We start from the raw sequence: 18,908 nt of genomic DNA, 5'->3' as shown, positions 1-18,908 counted from the left end.
CTATCGAAATGCATACCTGTATATTTGATTTTCGTAATCTGGCAGCATTGTATCTCGTTTGTCATCTCGCTCACTCCTTTTCACTTTAGCGAGGCAAAATTTGTCACATTTCTTTGGCAAAATTGTAAGTTTTTGTTATTAAATAATAAGATAAACTTGCTCTAACGACTAAAAATCTATAGTGCAGTTTGTGATTAATCATTTTAACATCGTCGGGAACGTCAAAAGTTTAGCTCACACACCAAACAGAGTAAACAACTAAATTAGGAAGCAAGATGCCAAAAAATAAGGGAAAAGGTGGCAAAAATCGTCGTCGTGGTAAGAACGAAAACGAATTCGAGAAGCGTGAGCTGATCTTCAAGGAGGATCAACAGGAATACGCGCAAGTGACCAAAATGCTGGGCAATGGTCGCTTGGAGGCAATGTGCTTTGATGGCGTCAAACGTCTGTGTCACATACGGGGGAAACTTCGTAAGAAGGTGAGTGCGTATGTGTTCGTATGTATTAGTGTGGGAGCGAACGGTGCTCTGTTGTGTGCATGTGTATGCGTGTGCTACGCGTGCACATCGAATTGCAATACATATAGATTTCAAAGTTTGCAAACAATTCTTTACCAAATTGTTAAATATTTAATTTCAAAACCATTTGTGTCAGTGCACTTGAAAATTATGTATCTATGCAGTATATACACAATACGTCTGTAAGCAAACGGCCTTGATAAATAGCAAACAAAGAGGATAGCGTTGAACTAAATATGTATGCGTGTATGTATGTGCATATGTTTGTATGCACTTGCACATACATACATATGTATGAATGTACGAATTATGAATTTTACTCAAAAACAAGCTCTCAGTTTAATTAATTTGGTGGTGTTTTGTCTACACTTGAATAATTTAGTACTCTTTGCTTTATATCAATTTAATTGAATTTGTTAAGAGAAGCAGCCCTATCATAAATACCACGTTGAGGTATGCAACTGGCGATGAAATGTGGTATTGTCATTTGACAGTATATATTTTAATATTTTGAATTTTGATTAAATATATTCATAGCAGGTTGATCATCGTTCTAAGTTACAAAGTATTTGCCAGCTGCTATCAAAATCCTTTCCACTGTGCTACGTAACCAAATATGGGTACAACACTATAATGTTCAAGGCATATCGCAGTTTATTGTTAGATAGTCATGATTATGAGCATTTTGTTTAGAACGCAGTTAAGGGTAACAAGACGTTGAACTTTGTGCAAATTGCACAAAAAACTTACATGGGTATTAGAAACATAATCGCCTAAAGCGAAAGGTTTTGATTAGATATCACCAAATCGTTTTTGAGACAATTGAGTATACAGTGTTCATAAAATACGACGCAACAAGTAAATTCGTCGTGTAAGATACAAGCGTGGGCAGAGTCTTAAAATTACATTAAGTTTGATTAATGTTTCTATATGCTTTGATCCTTGAGACAAAGTTCAAGTTTATTAAACAGAAATTGTGAAATACTTTCTTTTACATATGTACGTACTACGAACGTAATTCAAGAAGTAGCCAGATACGAATCCCATATTCATAAGCAAGTATTAGTCCATAGTCCGTTCCGTCAATCATATGTTGTCAAGCTAATCGGTTGGAATAACTTATCTGCAGACAATCATAAATTTTGGCAGCATAAAGTGTGCCACCATTAGTTGGCCAAAAATGCAAGTCAAGACATGAAAAGCGTGACTAATTGTCAACTCACGTTCCAACCCCACCTCACTCAGCAACAGTAAACGATTTAATTTCACCATAAACAAATGTTTGTTAGCTAAATAAAAGACACGTTGGGAATTATGTAAAATTACGCTCTAAATTTTATTATTACAATGTTTACATCTTAAATCTGCTTGACTTAGATTAGGGGCAGTTTTATTTTGGTAACACTTATTTAACTACGAGATTAGCATCTAGATATTTTTAGTTAACATTTGTGCATTTTTAAGATTTTTTTTGGTATTCTTTTTCGATATTATACATTCGAGCTGCGTGTCCAGAGGCGTTTGAGTTGCTCTGCTTGCTTACATAATCTGTGTAGCGGTGGTAATGATCTGATTGATCCAATCAGTAAAGGCAGAAACACGCACAAACACCGAGGGCGCGTTCTTCTGTCCACATGGCAGTCTGCCCCAGGAGACAATGCCAATGATGATGCGGCTTTGCTCCAATTCGGGCTCGCAGCATTCCTGGATAAGTGGACCGCCAGAGTCGGCGGTGCAGATGCTTACGCCACCAGTCAAGGGTCCAGTGCAGAGGTTCGTCTCGTGCAGCTGCAGGCCAGAGCGTGCCAAGATCTCCTCGCACAACGACATGTCCAAAATGGGCATGTTGGCCAACTGCAGCTTGTGTGGATAATCGGGTACGGCAGTCATTGAAACGTTGCCCCAGCCATATAGCGTGCCATAGCCCTCCGGATGAGCATCCTGCTCTGGCAGCGCAGCGGCCTGCACATACTCGTCAAAGACCAGCGGCTTCTTTGTGTAAATGAGCGCAATGTCGTATGGATTGACGCCTCCCAAGTAGAGCTCGTGGCGCACATAGTAATCAATGTGGCGCAGCTGCAGATTGGCCGCCTCGCCGCGTCGATTGTGTATGTCGTGGCTGCCGGCGACAATGACCGAGTTCGCTACCGATTGCGGGGAGCTGAGGCAGTGGGCTGCTGTGAGTATCCAGTGCTCGTTGATGACAGTGCCTGCGCAATAGTGCACCAGTCCCTGATCTGGCGTCATCATTTGTATGCTGACAACATAGGGCGCCGAGTGTGGTGTAGCCTCTCGCTTGGCCAAGAATTTTTTGCTCCAGTGCGTCTGCTGCGGCGAATCCAAGGTGGTAATGCGATTCTCCAATAAACCGTAGGCGGCTAAATTGAGCGCCATGCTGTGTCCGGGTCCGCTGCATTTACGCACTGGCAGCAGTGCGGCATTGTGCGTAGCTGAGCTGAGCACGACCATTATGCTGGCAATGGTGGTCAGTATAACCGAGTATATGTATTTGTATGATATGAGCATGATGAACTCCTCGCTCTGGCTCTGGCACGTACCGCACGTATTCAAGCTGGTTGTATACGAAATTTTGACGCGTTAGTTCCCGCGAGTGATTTGAATTGGGTTTTTGTGATTTGTGAAGAGTTTTGAGTTTGAAAAGTTCTCTCTTAACTCTTCGCTTTGACTTTGGTGTGCCGATAACACTTTGTAAATAGTATTCCCTTTATCTTTGGCATGGGATTTCACTTGGGCACCTTTTGATGGCCGTTATTATTGCTTCTACTTTGCTTAAAGGCAATTTTACATTTGCAGCTGCTCGCAAATGTGAGCCGTATTTATAGCAAAATTATCAAGACGGATAGCGCAATCGTCTGATAAGAACTACGGCGAACCAATGGGAATTTGCAAGTGCTTATCAGTTGAATATCAAGAGCGCCAAATTTGGCGAGAGTCGCTCCACAGCTGTTAGACAGATCCTCCAAGCGCTTCACATGTGTTCTATATTATATAAGCCGTTTTTATTGCTAAAGTTAACTTTTTTTTTAGTAACATTACGACTGTCGCATTGCTAGCTCATGAATCATTGGCTTCACTTGGCGCTAGTATCATACAATGTGAATCAGTCTTTCACTTATGCTTAGGTATTTTACATAAAATGTAAACCCTCTTATCGGCAAATGTGTAATTCCAGATTTATTGATGATCGAATTTGATTCGCGTGCTCGGAGTGGAGCGTTTTACCACAAATACCAAACTTATGACGCTGAATTGCGTTCAGCGAAGAAGGTTTACGTTATCAGTAATTAATTAACGTTCGACTGGTACTTCCCAGACCTGTTCCCAGTCGTGAACATCGTTTTGCTTATCACTGCAGCTCACACGCCCTTGGGTAATTTGCTGAATATAAAACTCTTTAGTCATGAATCTAGTATCACTGCTACCTGACTTCGGGCAATGCCTAGATAAGTTAGAAACGACGCCACACGCCTTAGCTCACATGTTGAGATTAATGAAAAGCAATTATGCCAATTGATGAGCGAACGCATTTGTGAATAATATTCCAAAGTCCAGCAAGCCCTAATATTTATTTTCAGTGATAGCGTAACTCTGAAATTATTTCAGCCAATTGAATTTTTAGGCCGAATTCGGTCTTATCATAAATTGGTATACTATTTATGTGTCACACTTATGCATTGCTTTGGTATTTATTGCACTTATTGGCATTAGCGAGTGGTTAGTAGTCCACTACGCCCGGATGTGCCAGCGGAAATGAATTCATGAATGAATTTATCAATCATACGCTACTGCAACTTATTGCAGGTCAGTTCAGTCATTGATTAATAAGCCAAATAGTAAAATAACGTTAATTTAAATCATCACCATCCACTGACGAACAAAGCAGTAGAACATGCCTACAAATAAAATCTACTGAACCATCTTATCAACAGTACTTGTAAAAAAAAACTAAGCACTTTAGTTAAATGTCAAAAAAGCGCTTAATCTTATCCATGCGCTATAATTATAAAATATTAAAAACATAACTTATCAATGTTTCTCACTAATTAAACGTTAAACATAAACGCTAATATTTATGAAAAAGGAGACAACGTTATTGTCTATTATCTTAATATTAGCAAAAATTTTCCATATTCTTCTACGCGAAGTTGTGCGTCAACATTGCAGCTTTTTGTGAAATACCAAGAACTGGGGCGCCAATTTATTTAAAGATCAGTTATCTGCTATCTATTACAAGCAGCAAAATTAGTTTGTTTTCCCACCCACCCCAGTGTTTGTCTTTACTGAGTCACGCGAGCGCGCGCGCTTCTATTTAATTCGGTTGATATAATTTAGAATAACTTGGCTAACAATCTGTTTTTTTCTTGCAGGTATGGATCAATCAGGGCGACATCATATTGGTTGGCTTGCGTGATTATCAGGACTCAAAAGCTGATGTCATCTTGAAGTACACACCTGATGAGGCCAGAAATCTTAAAACTTATGGCGAATTCCCAGAATCGGTGCGCATCAATGAGACTGTCACATTCGTCGAGGACGGCTTCGATGAGGACATTGAGTTTGGTGATGAGATAAGCTCTGAGGATGATGCTGATTCCGTTGATAATATCTGATTAGCAAAACAAGAAAACAACAGTAATAACAACAATAGTAGCGGCAACAACAATACCCAACAGCAAAAAAAACATCAGCAGCTGTGTCAGTTCAAGAGTAGAGAATTAAACAAATTTGTATAAAGCCGGCAACCCTCTTCCTTTCCCCCCTATAAAATCCTTTCAGCAGACAAACAAGATATATTATTTTATTAATTGCCAAGTGCGGCGCATTGACATCTGGAGGCAAGATGATAACACTTTTTACAGCTTATACGTTGTTTATTTTCCATAATTTTCAACTTTTCATTCGGATGCCCAAGAGCCGAACCTTTGATTCCAAAATTCAAGCTGTTAGCTTTACAGCCGCAATGTTCAATATTATTATAATGTAAAAAAAATACAATGATTGCGTTATATGAGGGGATATAGCGCGTAAACGCAAAACACAATACAAAAAAAATATTATTTCAATTAAAAACAACATAAAAAACGATATTAGTTATTTTTTTATTAAAATATAAAATACACACACGCCCAATAGAAAATGGGGTCAAAACCGAAGAAAAAATTTGTTTATAAATCTTATATACTAGGTGTTTAACAAAAATGTTAATATGTAAGCAATCGAAAAAGGATTTTAGGAACGTGTTTGGAATTGTACGAATAATAGATAGTGTGTAAGCAAAAACCAAACTAATCGAATTCTCTATTGTTGTATTCTATTCACCATCTCTTCTTTTTCTTCACTACAATGAGCCAGCCTCTGTGTTCGCTAATGCTTTGTTTATTTTATATTTTTAATTCAACTTTTATTTGAAGCTTATTTTATTATACCTTTTATTGTTTTTTTGCTGTCTATGCATCAGTTCATTGCTCTTGAATTACAAGTGAAAGATATACATACATAACATACATAAAGAATACAAAGTTGATTAGTGTCCGTAATTGTATAATAAATTATGAAATGAATTCAATAAATAGTTAATTTAATCAAATGCATAACAGCAGAGAAAAACGATGGAGTTTAACTTGTTCAATTCAAATTGAGTCTATATTTGTTAATACACTTTTAAGATTCAAGCTTTGGCACCGCTGCTTACAAATTACAACTCCTCATGGCGTGATGGGAACTTCTTAAGTATGGCATTATATAGATTATAGAATGCGTAAACCGATACGGTCACAATCACTAATAGAGCACCCCCAAAGGCGATGCTAAGAAAATTTCCATCAATAATGTTAGCTGTCTTACGACGTTTTGCTGTAAATATTTCCTCGGTAGATACAGGATTGTTTTTTTGCTGTGCTGTGCGTTCCGCCATTAGACGTTTCATGGTGCTAAGACGCTCACGCAAAACATCTACAGACTCCGTGTCCATATCCGATGTACCTGTGAACAAAACAATTAATTTTTAATGGAATGTAAATACGGATTTCCAGAAAATATTTATACAGTTTCGCACTTACCACTTAAGTTCATATTTATATTATTAAATGAATTGTCTAACAAAGGTTTTATATTTATTGTATTATTGTAAAAAATGTGTATGGCAGTAGAAAAACTTTTGTTTTTGATTTACTAACGGGCGCATGAGCATAACACATACCATCCATTTTTAGTGTTGTAAAAGTTAACATATCGATAACTTTTATTGCAGACCCATCAAGGGAGTTGGTATTTTTGTATACCAAATTTAGCACATTTTTAAATAACATTGTTAGCACGTGCGGCGTGTTTGCTATTTGTTGAATTTGTTATAAGTGCGTTTTAAATGGTATAATGGGTTTAACTAAACAATATTTGGCCTATCGTGCCATAGACAGCTTTAACATAATCACCTCGGGTCGTAGCAATGTGAATTTCGCTGTGCTCGAGAAGAGCGAAGGACGCTTTGCTGCAGCTGCAGCGGCCGAGAACGTTATCATATGGGACTTGCGGTAGGAGCGGAAATATTTCTATGTATGAAAATTAAAACATGTGTATATTAACTTGCAGTATGGGTGATCGTAAGCTGACTTTGCGACGAGAGAAGCAAGAGGTCACGGCTCTGAGAGTATCTCCAGATCATCTGCATATTGCTGTGGGGTTCGCCGATGGCGTAGTGCAAATCTTCGATTTAAGCTCACGCACATATTACGATGCAATCTGCTCTCTGGCGCTGCACAAGAACGCTGTGAGCGTGCTGCGTTATGATTCACAGGGCATGCGTTTAGTAAGTGGAGGTCTGGATACTGAGATGGTTGTGGTGGACACAGTGGAGCAAGCAGGTCGTCAGCGTTTAAGTGGACATAACGCGGCCATAACAGATGCACACTTTCTGCAGCGTCTGGTGGAGCAGGACATTGTGGTGAGCTGTTCAAAGGATACGCAAATCAAGTTCTGGAATCTCGAGACACAATTCTGTTTTAAAACAATTGTTGACAATCGTACGGAGATTTGGGCCTTGGCTTTTGTCAATGACCTTATGATAGCTGGTGCTGGCGAGAGCGGCATGAATGTTTATCGTCTGCGCAAGCGCGATTCGACCGAACATGGCTCATTGGAGTCAGCCGTCGAGGGTCTTGCTATAGACGATGAGGATACTATCAGTCCGATTAGTGTCAGCAACTGTGGCACTATACAGCGGGCCGGCAAAGGTCGCACAGTGAATTTGGTGAGCGATCCCAATGAGCGTGTGCTGAGCTGTCATGGCACCAACGATCTTATTGAGAACTTTTATATCTGCACGGCGGAGGAAGCCAAACAGCGGCTCAACAAACGGCTAAAAAAGGCACGCAAGGCAGCACCAGAGGAAAATGCTGAACAAATTTCGAAGGATCTCTCGCTTAGCGATGAGATAAAGCGATTGGAAAGCATTAAAACATCAAAGCAGAAAATCAAATCCATTGATGTCCTGCTGGGCGAGAACAAGGAGTTGCGCGTTCTGGTCAGCTTCGCCAACAACAGCATGAGCCTGTACTCCTTGGAGGTGTCCTTAAAGTCGCGCAAGGCTGACGCAGAGAGCAGCGTCAAATTGCTGCGCTCACTAACACGCCTGGGCCATCAGTCTGAAGTGCGCTCCGTGTGCTTTAGCAATGATTCCTTAGCCATTGGCTCGGGCGCTGCTGAGTCCTTTAAGCTCTGGGATCGTGATGCCATGCAGTGCCTGCGGACAGTGTCCACGGACTATGTGCTCACTTCACGCTTCGTGCCAGGCGACCGCTATGTTCTTTTGGGCATGAAGAGCGGCAAACTCGTAATTATGGACGTGGGCGCGGCGGATATTGTGGAGAGCATTCCTGCGCACGAGAGTGAACTGTGGAGCATTTCATTGCTGCCGGACCAGAAGGGTTGCGTTACAGGCAGCGGCGACACCACAGTGAAGATCTGGAGCTTTGAGTTAATTGACGCTGGTGAGGGCGCCGCACAGACCAAAGTGCTATCGTTGCTGCACAAGAACACCTTGAAGCTGGAGGAGACAGTACTTTGTGTGGTCGTGAGTCCGGATATGAAATATCTGGCCGTGGGACTGCTCGATGCTACAGTCAAGGTCTTCTTTCTGGACACCTTCAAGTTCTACTTGTCGCTGTATGGACACAAGCTGCCTGTGCTGTGTATGGACATTTCCTATGACTCCACATTGATAGCCACAGGTTCGGCGGATCGTAACATCAAGATATGGGGCTTAAACTTTGGCGACTGCCATCGCTCTATCTTTGCACACGACGACTCTGTGATGTCGCTACAGTTCATACCCAGGACGCACATGTTCTTTAGCTGCGGCAAGGATGGCAAGATCAAGCAATGGGATGGCGACTCCTTTGAAAAAATAGTGACGCTACCTGGACACATTGGCGAGGCGTATAGCCTGGCAGTGTCGCCCAATGGACGTTATCTGGTTAGTTGCGGATCGGATCGCACGCTGCGCCTGTTTGAGCGCACCGAGGAGACAATTGTGCTCAAGGATGTGCAAGAGGAGGAGCGCGAGCAGCTGGAAAACGAGCGACTGGCCACAGGCGAGGACAACAGCGTGCCATTGCTGCCGGGCCTGAAGCTGCCATCGCGCAAAACCGTTGGCTCCGAGCAGGCTGCTGAGTCTATTATAGAATGCCTGGAGATAAGCAAGCAATATGAACTGGATGCCGAGGAGAAGCCTGAGCTGCATCCGCTTATGCGTGCGCTGCAAGTTAAGAGTCCGAACGACTTCTTGGTCACCACACTGGTGCGCATACGCACCTCCGAAATGGAGGAGGCGTTGCTGTTGTTGCCTTTTTCCGTAGTCTGTGAGTTGCTGGAACGCTTGCCAGCGCTCATAACCTCTCGACCCGACGAACTGGAGCTGCTGTGCCGCGTTACAGTGTTTCTCTTCAAGGTGCACATGAAGCCCATAGTGAATGCCAATCAAATGAAGCCGCTGCTCATGCGACTGCTGGCGCTACTCAAGTCGGACATACAGGGACTGCGCGACGTCATGGGCTACAATCTACATGCACTGGCGCTGCTTCAAACCGAAGTGGAGCAACGGGAAGGTGTGCAGCTGTTCCACGAAGCGACGCAGGCGAGACGTAAGCGTGAGAAGAAACGACGTGAGGCGTCCAAACGGCGACTGCAGATACAAATGGTTTAACTAGTACTTTAATTTTAGCAAGACATAAAACAATACACGTTAATTAAACAGAGCACATTTGCTAATTTTGCTAATGATTGTCGGTAAGACGCAACAACAATTAACGCACCTGGTTTGGTTGCTTGTATGTGTGTATAGAGAGAGAGATGTTCTCTCCCATTGGTATGCATATCTATGCATGCATCTGTGTGTGTGTGTATTTATATATAAAACGGGCTTGGGTGTGTGGGTGTGTAACATTAATTGCTGCTTGCTGAGCAGATTTAAAAGCGCGACGTTGCCATTTGACTTGAAGATTTTGAAACGACAGGAAACATGGAGGAACACTGGAACTTGAACAATCCGACTCGATCGGCACGTGTGTGTGTGTGAGTGTGTGTAAGAGATAGAGCAAGCAAATGGTATTTCCGAATCAACAAATGCCAGCCTTGGGATAACAGCCCGCATCAGCTGGGCCAGAGCCACACGGACCACCACAACGTTGAAAGGCACCTGGCGGTCCATAGCTAAGCTTCTGTATGGTGCACTTCTCAATGGGTGCATTGGGACGACAGTATGAGGTGTAGCGTGCCCAGGGCAGCGGCTCTTTGGGCTGCACACAGTTGGGCAAGTAGCTCAGCTTGTAGGTGGTGCAGTTCTCCATGGGACCCTCGTTGCGGCAGAAGCCTTGGCGCGGACGCACCGGATCCGGTCGTGGGAAACAAGTCACATCCACCGGCATATACGAAAGCTTGTTAACGGTGCAGCGCTCCATGGCGCCGCTGGGACGACAGAACGCCGTAACCGGCATAATGGGTGCACGGCGTACATGCGGCTTGGGCACAAAGTCGTGCTTCTGTGTAGTCATTGCGTACATGGGCCCATCAAAGCGCAAGCCATTCTCCATGGGACGTATGGGCGGCGTGCGCTCCGTGCAATTGGGTTGGTATGAAAGCTATGAAAAGCGGAGTATTAATATAAAAATCCATAAAAGTAGCTGTCCAGGCTTACCTTCTGCACTGTACATTTTTCCAACGGTCCAGTTGCTCGACGGAAAGTGTCGCGCGGCATAATCGGCAAGGGCCTGGTGCGTGAGGCATCGACGGGCATGTAGCTGAGCTTGTAGACTGTGCTGGATGCGCCCAGATCATTGCCCAGGAAACGCAGCGTATTCATGGGCATAACAGGAGCAGTGCGTCCGGCATTGCAGTTGGGCATGTAGCTAAGATTGTATGTGGTGCAGATGTTCTGATATTGCGGCGGCACACAGCGCACTTTATCCGCCCAGGGTGTGGGCTCCCTGGCCGGCAGACACACTGGCATATACGATAGCTTCTGCACGGTGCAGCGCTCCATCGGACCACACGGCTTGGTGTAGTGCGAGCTCTGCGGTATGAGCTTCGGTGGCGGATTCTGGCACACATCCACTGGCATATAGCTGAGCTTCTGTATGGTGCAGCGCTCCATGGGCGCCGTCGAAGTGCAGATCGCAACGCGCGGCAGGCAAGGCTCACGCTTCACATTGCCCTTGGGCACGTAGTCGTGCTTCTGAGAAGTCATTGCATAAATGGGACCCTCGAAGCGCAGGCCGCTCTCCATTGGACGTATGGGCATGGTGCGTCCGGCCGGGCACGGAGGCATATATGATAGCTTTTGTATGGTGCACTTGTCCATGGGCGCCGTATTGGCGGCAATGTGGTTGCAAGGACGCACTGGAAGCGCCCGCAAATTGTCGCCGCAGTTGGCATAGTATGAGCGTCGATAGACCGTATCCGTATCAAGCGGCGCCGAGGAGCGCATAAAGTGCGACTGCGGTATAATGGGCAAGGTGCGCGCTGGCTGCTGGTAGCAGCAGCCAGAATAGTCGCCGCAATCGCATGGCCGGCACTGGGCACCAGCTGGACAGGGCGGATAATCCACGGGCGCCTGGCAGGGATCGCAGGAAGTGGGGCATGGATTGCAATCGCCAGACATGGTTGTAGTTGTAGTAGCTAAAGCTCGTTAAACTTGTTCGTGTGAATGCAAACGATGCGCGATATATAATTTCCGTGTTATTGTGGCGTATCCGCGTATTTGGATTCCCACAAAACTGGACAGCTGTTAAGGGAAATAATTTTGTTTGCTCCGAGAGTACAGAAATTAAATGTTGTATTTGTTAACACATTCGTAACAACGAAATGATAATTTTGCTTCAACATTCAACGATGAAGTTTGTTTGCAGTTTGTACACTGTTCAACAAGATTCAAGGCCCTGCCATTGAGCCAACTGCCATGGCCTGCCCTGCCCAGCCCCAAAAGGAAAAATTTACATTTCGATTCTCGATCAGTTTACTCATTTATTTCAGTTCATTGTAGCTTTGATAGATAGATGTATAAATCCTATATAGTATAGTAAATGTATATTATCGTATAGGGATCTTATAAACTGAATAGCACACATGCGTAGTAAGTAGTAATACATAGAATTTGGAAATGATAAATGTGCCTAACTAAAATCTAATTAAACAGAATACAATTTGTTTTGGTGTATAATCAATCGATAATCAAAAATGTAAACTTGTATAAATATTCGGAAAAAAACAAAAAAAAATTATTTTACAGCGCAATAAACTTAGGCGAAGACACACAACTGCTTACAATCATTCTCTCTTATGAACTATAAGGGTGTAAATTGTATTAACAAATTTTTAGAACTATTACAAAAGCTTTTAACAATTTCTCTTATTGATTTTGATTTACGCGCTGTAAAATTGCATTTCAAAAATATTGCTTAAGGACTGCACTTAATCGTATATCATATGTATTGTAAATATGTATCATAAGTTGCCTGTTTTAATTTCTATATATATATTTTTAGTTGCTGATTATCTGTTTAAACACGACAAGCTGAAGCTGCTTGTATACATTTCAATAGACATAGTTGCTAGTTGCTAATTCTTGGTTCCTATTTCGAGAGCTCACAGTGTGGCTAGATTATCCGGCACGTGTTCTAGGAAATTTGCCGGAAACTGTCCCTGACGTCCGCCCACCTCGCCATAGAGCCAATCCTCATTGATCCTATAAAGCAGAGTGACAACTTCGTTTTCCTGTGTAGGAAAAACAAATAAAATTAAATCCAGCTTAACAGAGTGTGAAACTAATCCGAAACTTACTCTTAAGCCCAAATCACCCTCAACTTCGCCAGGGAAATTGTAAAGACAGCGGCCCGTGAGCAACTGTTGGTGCTGCTGTTGCGGCTCCTGCTGTTGTTGCTGCTGACCCAAGGGCACTTTGATCTCCACATAGTTGGCGGGAAAGAGCCCAACACAGCCGGAGCGTGTGCGTCCGCGATACCATTCCTCTGTGGGCTGCTCCAGCAAGTAGATCTTTTCACTCTCCTGCAAAGGTAAACAGCCACATTATAGTTTACATACTTATATTACAATATGTTTGCTCACTCTAAATGTCAGATCCCCCTCCTCGGCGCCATCAAAGTTGTAGAGCGCAATGGCATATGGCACTTCAGTTTCCTCAGCATAGCCCGTGCTGCCGTTGCTCAACGCCATGGCATCCACTTTGCCAGCAATCACATCCAGCAGCGAGATGCTGCCAGCAGCTGCGAGCGGCGGTGGCGCCACCTTGGGCATGGGCGGCGAAGGTGGCGTACTGGCGCCATACGCAAACGATAGCTGACCCGACTGGCCTATGAATGGCGGCGGCTTGGGCGCCTTGGGCTTCTGCGATATCTTGGGCTTAATGATGGTGGGCATGGTCAGTGACTGAGCTGGCGGCAGCAGACTCTTGCCGTTGCACAGCGGATTGTCCGAGTTGCGTGTGGACAGCTGCTGCATTTGACGCACAGGCGCTGCTCCAAAACTATCCACCGTGTTGCTGTAGATGCTGCTGCTGTCCACCACCTCCCAGGGATCAACACGTGGACTTTGCGTGGCGGGTCGCGAACGCGCCAGATAATCATCCTCGAATCCGCTCTCGGGCTGAGAGACGCTGCCGTTGTGCGGCGAACTAAAGTTGCTGTCGGAGCTGAAGCTGTCCACACTGACGCAGTCGCTGTTTGACTTTTGAGTGAAGGTGGGCGACGAGGGCGGCGAATCGAAGCTAATCAGCTGCGCATCTTGTGTCTTCTCGCTTTGGCTGCAAGTTAATGTGGTCGTGGTCGTTGTGCTTGCAGTATTCCATGCCGCATTCCAATCGTTGCTGTTAAAGTTGCTGCTGCTGCTGTTGCTCTGTGTTGTTGTTCCAGCTCCAGCATGACCGATGCTCAGGCCGTAGACGCGACTCTGCGCTGCGGCCTTGGTAGCAGCGGTCGTTGCCGTTGGAGTTGGCTTCTTGCGATGGAATATATTGCTAATGATGCCACCACCACCACTGCCACCGCCGCTGCAGCTGCTGCTGCTCGCATTGCGCAGTGCTGTCAATTTACTTTCATTGACCTTGGGCGGTGGCGGTCTTGGTGGTGGCATCTTCTTGTTGCACGCATTGCCATTGATTGGAGCAAAGGGTGCATCATTCCAATTGGTAGCAGGCGTATACCGTGCCTGTGGAAACTTGCGCGTTATGCTGGATCCCGCCGTAGTGCTGCTCTCCATATCGTAAAAGTTATTATTGCTGCAATTAGTTCGATTCCTCTGCTGCTGCTGTCCCTTTGGTGGCGGCGGCAGCTTTATGGTCAGCTTCTGTAGTCCGCCACCATTGCTAGCCTGCTGCTGCTGCAGGTGCTGTTGCTGCAACTGCTGACGCAGCTGCTCCAGACTTGCATTTGCACCCGCTGCGGCGCTTTGTGCTCTCGAGCCGGGCGGAGCAGGCGCTGGACGCGATGGAATCGTCATACTGCCTGCAAGACCATACAGAAAATCAAAGGGAGTGAGTATATATTTAAGGAACATTTTAAGCTTTGTTGGCTTGGTTAACTGTGTTTCTAGCATGCGCTTGTTGTTCATTTCGTTGAAACAAAATGACGATTCAAATTCTACTTCAAATTTTAGTTTAACCTTGACCTGCTTGATGTAGTGAGTTAGTTATAGTTATTTAGTTCGAAATTTAATTCAAGCATAGAAAAATAAAACAATAAAAATATTTCCGCGAAAACTGCGTCATACCCATAGAAAGTTGCGCAGTTCACAGACGCCCTCTTTTTTTTTTTAATTCTCTGCAAGAATTTACGCAGAACAGAAAATATTGTGGGAGTTCGAAAACTGGTGCTTGGTGGTGCCAGCAGCAGCTCAACAAAATGAAAATGCAAATCATTGTACGACAAAAAAAATGATAAGAGGACTTGCGTCAATAACATTATATGCAAAAAAACAACAACAAATGTGCAAGCTTAAGCATCCCCTAAAGAGTAAACAAGCAAAAGCGTAGAAGTGATTAACTGGTTCCTTATTTTCAAACTATTATATTTCAAAAAAATATATATATTTTATATCTAAACTAATTTGCGATAAAAAAAAAAACAGTTATTGGTATTTGTTGTTCATGCAATTTGCTGTATACAAAAATATTGCTACGTTTTTATTATGTGTTTAGTTCTCAAGACTTTAATTTCATATGTGTGGTAAACAAAACATTTATTTGCTTAAATATTGCGTGCAAAGTTAAAATAACTTAAAACACTAAACAAATTGAGTAATTTGTGTAATGAGTATTACAGCAAAGATTCTATTTAAGGAAATGGAATGATATGAATTTAAATACAATCAAGGTATTCTTAAGTTACTTCGGTTCAAAAGCCCCAAGCACTGATAACAAAGCAAAAGGCAAATACAAAAAATTAACAGCAGCAATCTAATTAAAATGACCTTCTGCAATATTGAAGGGTTAAAGGGGCTTATTCACTGTTGTCTGGAAATTTCAATATGTGGGTGGTAATTGCATGTGGATTTGGATCGACTGCGAATTGGACATACGGTATCTAACTCATGCCTCATTTGCTGTAACGGATGCATTGCTAGTATTTATTTATGTACGCTTTAAGCAAAACAATAGAAAGCTTTTACGTCAATTGCAGCCATGCCAAATGCTAAAAAGAAAAAAGCCAGAGAGAGAGTGAAATGACCGATGAAGAGCGAAATTTAATTGAATCTAAACGGTGTAAACGTGTGAGCTTGTTGGGCATAATCTATATATATATAGTATAGTTAAAATTAGGGCTATACATAAAGTATTAATTGAAGAGCTGCAATAAACCTTGTAGACTTTTAATATACACAGAGAGCTAAGAGTCAAGCTCAAAGCAGCGCCTAAAGCTTTGCTGTTCTTGACCGATGCAAATGTATATATGTATATATATGTAAGCTTAATGCTTTGTTAAGGTCACAGCCTAGGCTTGTTAGCTGTGCTTGTAATTCTATTGTCTGATTTACACACAGAGAGCTGAAGAGAACATTAAAATATTGCTGGCTACAACCGGTTACAATCAAATCAGAGTGTCATCAAATAAAAATATATATTATATTCAAAACTATTATTTGAATTACACACACACTACATTTTCGGCATGAAAAGCAAAGTGAAATTGCATAAACAAATGACTAACAATTACACAAGCACATGCTATGTTTAAATTTGGACTCGTAATATACACTTTATGGACTGCTAAGCAAGTTGACAAGCCGTCTGGGCTTCTGGTGTTCCCAGTTACATAGTCATATATACGATATGCACCAAGTGAGTCGAGTCGAGTCGTTGACTGTGGGTAGATTGACTTTTACTCTCAGACTCTCAGACGTTTTAATAAACTTGACCACGCGCTTTGGCAGCTTTTGGCGAACAATGAAACAAACAGCAACAGAAATTGAACAAAAGAAAGTGTTTTTTTTTCTAGCCAGATACGAACGCACATACATTTGCACTTATATATAAGAGTGTGTTTGTCATCTTAAGCACTGATAACAAAGTGAGAGCAAAATACTTGACATACTCATCATGCGACAGTTAATTTGTACAATGTTTTGCTCATGAATAAAATGGAATTGCTATAAATTTACACATTTCTCTATTTGCTCTAATTTACTTAATGTATTCGTTGTTGTCGCTATTTTGGCAATGAATGACAATTGTTGAAAAGTTCGGTATTTTGTCAATTGACAAGACAACGTTAAGATGGCAAAGCAATTACAACAACAAAACAACTGCAAATACAATGATGGCCTTGAGCTTTTTTTTTTTCTTTTTCTTTTTATTTCAATCGCTAAAAAATATAAAAGTTGTGTACATTTATATGATTGATCAATTGTTTGAACGTTAGCTAAACAAGTCGTTTTAATATTTATTGGCATTATTCCAGCAGCCAACGTCGCACAATTTATTGACATAAATCGAAAGTTAAATGAACCCAATTGCAGATATGAATACTATAGTGCATAAACAATTATTTAGAGGAACGTGCCTAACATCACGTTACTTAATTACGAGAAGCAATTATGAAAGTTTAATCAATAACAAATTTAATGTTGTTGCTTTCAGTGAATTTTGAATGTTAAAATGTTGAATATTTTTAAGCTTTTGATTCCTTATAAACTTCTTAAAGAAAACATATACACTTATTGGTATTGTGTAGGTGTGTGTGTTACTTAACTCGTTTCAATAGTAAAAGTCACACTCAAAATTAAATAAAAAATGCCTAAAACATCAACAGGTTTTTATAATGTAGCATAGAATTTTTATTTCCCTATTGCGTCTTTCTATAAATTTAAACTCTATATGTTAATAAAATAACAAATTTATGCAAACGATTTCTCCTCTTAATTGTTTTCTCTTGTATAATAAAGCAGAATGAACATAAATGACAAAGTTTAGCTAAAATGCACGTTCGTTTCAACTAAGCGTACTTATCATATGAGAGTGTGTGTGCATGAGAGAGAGTCACACATACACTGACATTCCATCAATAATATGAGAGTTCTCTGCTTGCATTCATGCGTTTAGTTTACAAGGCGCAGCATTTGGTCCAAAATCTGGGTCAAAGTTGAGCATAGACTAAGCTGAAAGAGCATACAATGCATTGAAATAGTTTTTGTACTCGTGTACGCTGCTAAAAGCTTTTCTATAAACTTTTATCGCAATTACTTTTATTGTTTTCAACATGCACCATATGCAGAATTAAATGCTACATAACTAGTACATACATATGTATGTATGTGTGTAACTTTATTGTAGCATATTGATATTGTGATTAACTGCAAAGTAGAATAAGCTCATGGTTTTTTTTATGTACATATATGATAACAAACATTTACATACATATGTATGTATGTATGACTGCATGTATTGTATTTCCGGCTTTGGAAGCAATCTTTAGAAGCGTTGCTTAATTTTTGCACCCTTCCCTTCCCTTTCAGAGAACTTATGAATGAAACCGGTCAGCAAACTCTAGCATAGAGAAAGAGAGGCAGAGAGCAGAGTGTGTCTTGCCACATTTCAAGTAAACTCAGTGAATTGGAAAGCAGACGGAAGCCGGACGGAAATGCAACACCTGCTGCGTTTGAAAGCGAGAGAATGAAACTGAAACTCTTCGCTATGTGGAAGTAATAATCTGTTGAAAGTCCTGACAATTTCCTATAAACAGTCGCACGCACAATACAATTTTAAAGCAATTTATATTAAGTACACTACTTAGTATAACCTTGAGCGCGTTTTAAATTTATTGTTCAAGCTAAGTTATTGGTCAGACGGATTTTGGCAATAGAATCGCAAGGAACGGCCAATTAAAAGTGATGACCACATGTGGGCTGCTTACCTAAGCAGAGGCTTCGTATATTTTTGTGTCTATGTAGTTGTGGTTGCTGCTGATTCGCTCCAAATGTTACGGGTTAACAAACAAAAGCCAAGACCAACGACCAGGCCAGGCTAAAATGACTAATCACACACACACAAACACACACGTATTAACAATGGCGAAAACTTTTTGCCGCGCGCGCTCTCCCAACTATTCACACACATGCACACAATCGAATAAAAATACGTTACTGTGTGCGTGTGTCACAACAAAAAAAAGGCAGCTGCGAAATGCAGTTGCCAATGGGAATTTTGATTAAGCGCAGATCTTTTTCACTTGCCACTTGTTAGCAATAACAATATGCACTTATTCACATAAAGCAGAAACTGCTAAGTGCTTTTTTGCTAATTGTATAAACAATTAATTCCGTATTTGTTTTTTAGGCAGCAAAACTGCGACGCGACTTCTCGTTGTTGCT

At 42.0% G+C, this 18,908-nt stretch overlaps 6 protein-coding genes across 7 annotated transcripts; 2 read left to right on the top strand and 4 right to left on the bottom strand.

Moving 5' to 3' along the window:
* Positions 1-22: 22 nt before the first annotated feature.
* LOC108602872 (eukaryotic translation initiation factor 1A, X-chromosomal) lies at positions 23-5,624 on the top strand. The gene is made up of 3 exons (XM_017991160.1): positions 23-124; positions 183-479; positions 4,907-5,624. Exons 2-3 carry the CDS (start codon positions 276-278, stop codon positions 5,147-5,149), a joined length of 447 nt encoding a protein of 148 aa, XP_017846649.1. The 5' UTR covers positions 23-124; positions 183-275; the 3' UTR covers positions 5,150-5,624.
* LOC108602868 (transmembrane protease serine 9) lies at positions 1,851-3,351 on the bottom strand. Its single transcript, XM_017991157.1, has one exon. The coding sequence runs from the start codon at positions 3,042-3,044 to the stop codon at positions 2,058-2,060; it is 987 nt and encodes a 328-aa protein (XP_017846646.1). The 5' UTR covers positions 3,045-3,351; the 3' UTR covers positions 1,851-2,057.
* Positions 5,625-5,777: 153 nt separating the features above from the next.
* Positions 5,778-6,633, bottom strand: LOC108602874. Its single transcript, XM_017991163.1, has 2 exons — positions 6,599-6,633; positions 5,778-6,521 (listed from the first exon to the last, which is right to left on the bottom strand). The coding sequence occupies exons 1-2, from the start codon at positions 6,609-6,611 to the stop codon at positions 6,235-6,237; spliced, it is 300 nt and encodes a 99-aa protein (XP_017846652.1). The 5' UTR covers positions 6,612-6,633; the 3' UTR covers positions 5,778-6,234.
* Positions 6,634-6,859: 226 nt separating this feature from the next.
* On the top strand, positions 6,860-9,752 carry LOC108602863 (WD repeat-containing protein 3). Its single transcript, XM_017991151.2, has 2 exons — positions 6,860-7,069; positions 7,128-9,752. The coding sequence occupies exons 1-2, from the start codon at positions 6,912-6,914 to the stop codon at positions 9,736-9,738; spliced, it is 2,769 nt and encodes a 922-aa protein (XP_017846640.1). The 5' UTR covers positions 6,860-6,911; the 3' UTR covers positions 9,739-9,752.
* LOC108602867 (stabilizer of axonemal microtubules 1) lies at positions 9,731-11,947 on the bottom strand. The gene is made up of 2 exons (XM_017991156.1): positions 10,729-11,947; positions 9,731-10,672 (listed from the first exon to the last, which is right to left on the bottom strand). Exons 1-2 carry the CDS (start codon positions 11,689-11,691, stop codon positions 10,151-10,153), a joined length of 1,485 nt encoding a protein of 494 aa, XP_017846645.1. The 5' UTR covers positions 11,692-11,947; the 3' UTR covers positions 9,731-10,150.
* Positions 11,948-12,032: 85 nt separating this feature from the next.
* On the bottom strand, positions 12,033-18,886 carry LOC108602866. 2 transcript variants are annotated; one of them, XM_017991155.1, is made up of 4 exons: positions 18,452-18,886; positions 13,155-14,548; positions 12,870-13,094; positions 12,033-12,803 (listed from the first exon to the last, which is right to left on the bottom strand). In XM_017991155.1, the coding sequence occupies exons 2-4, from the start codon at positions 14,541-14,543 to the stop codon at positions 12,675-12,677; spliced, it is 1,743 nt and encodes a 580-aa protein (XP_017846644.1). In that variant the 5' UTR covers positions 14,544-14,548; positions 18,452-18,886; the 3' UTR covers positions 12,033-12,674. The 2 variants fall into 2 exon arrangements, with proteins under 2 accessions (XP_017846644.1, XP_017846643.1); XM_017991154.1 differs by lacking the exon at positions 18,452-18,886 and having other exon boundaries at positions 13,155-14,667.
* Between the last annotated feature and the right edge of the window lie 22 nt (positions 18,887-18,908).

Source organism: Drosophila busckii, chromosome 3R (assembly GCF_011750605.1).
Source record: "Drosophila busckii strain San Diego stock center, stock number 13000-0081.31 chromosome 3R, ASM1175060v1, whole genome shotgun sequence".
In the NCBI taxonomy this organism is placed as follows: domain Eukaryota; kingdom Metazoa; phylum Arthropoda; class Insecta; order Diptera; family Drosophilidae; genus Drosophila; species Drosophila busckii.
Note: the sequence above shows the minus strand (reverse complement) of the source record. Positions and strands in the feature narration are given on the sequence as shown.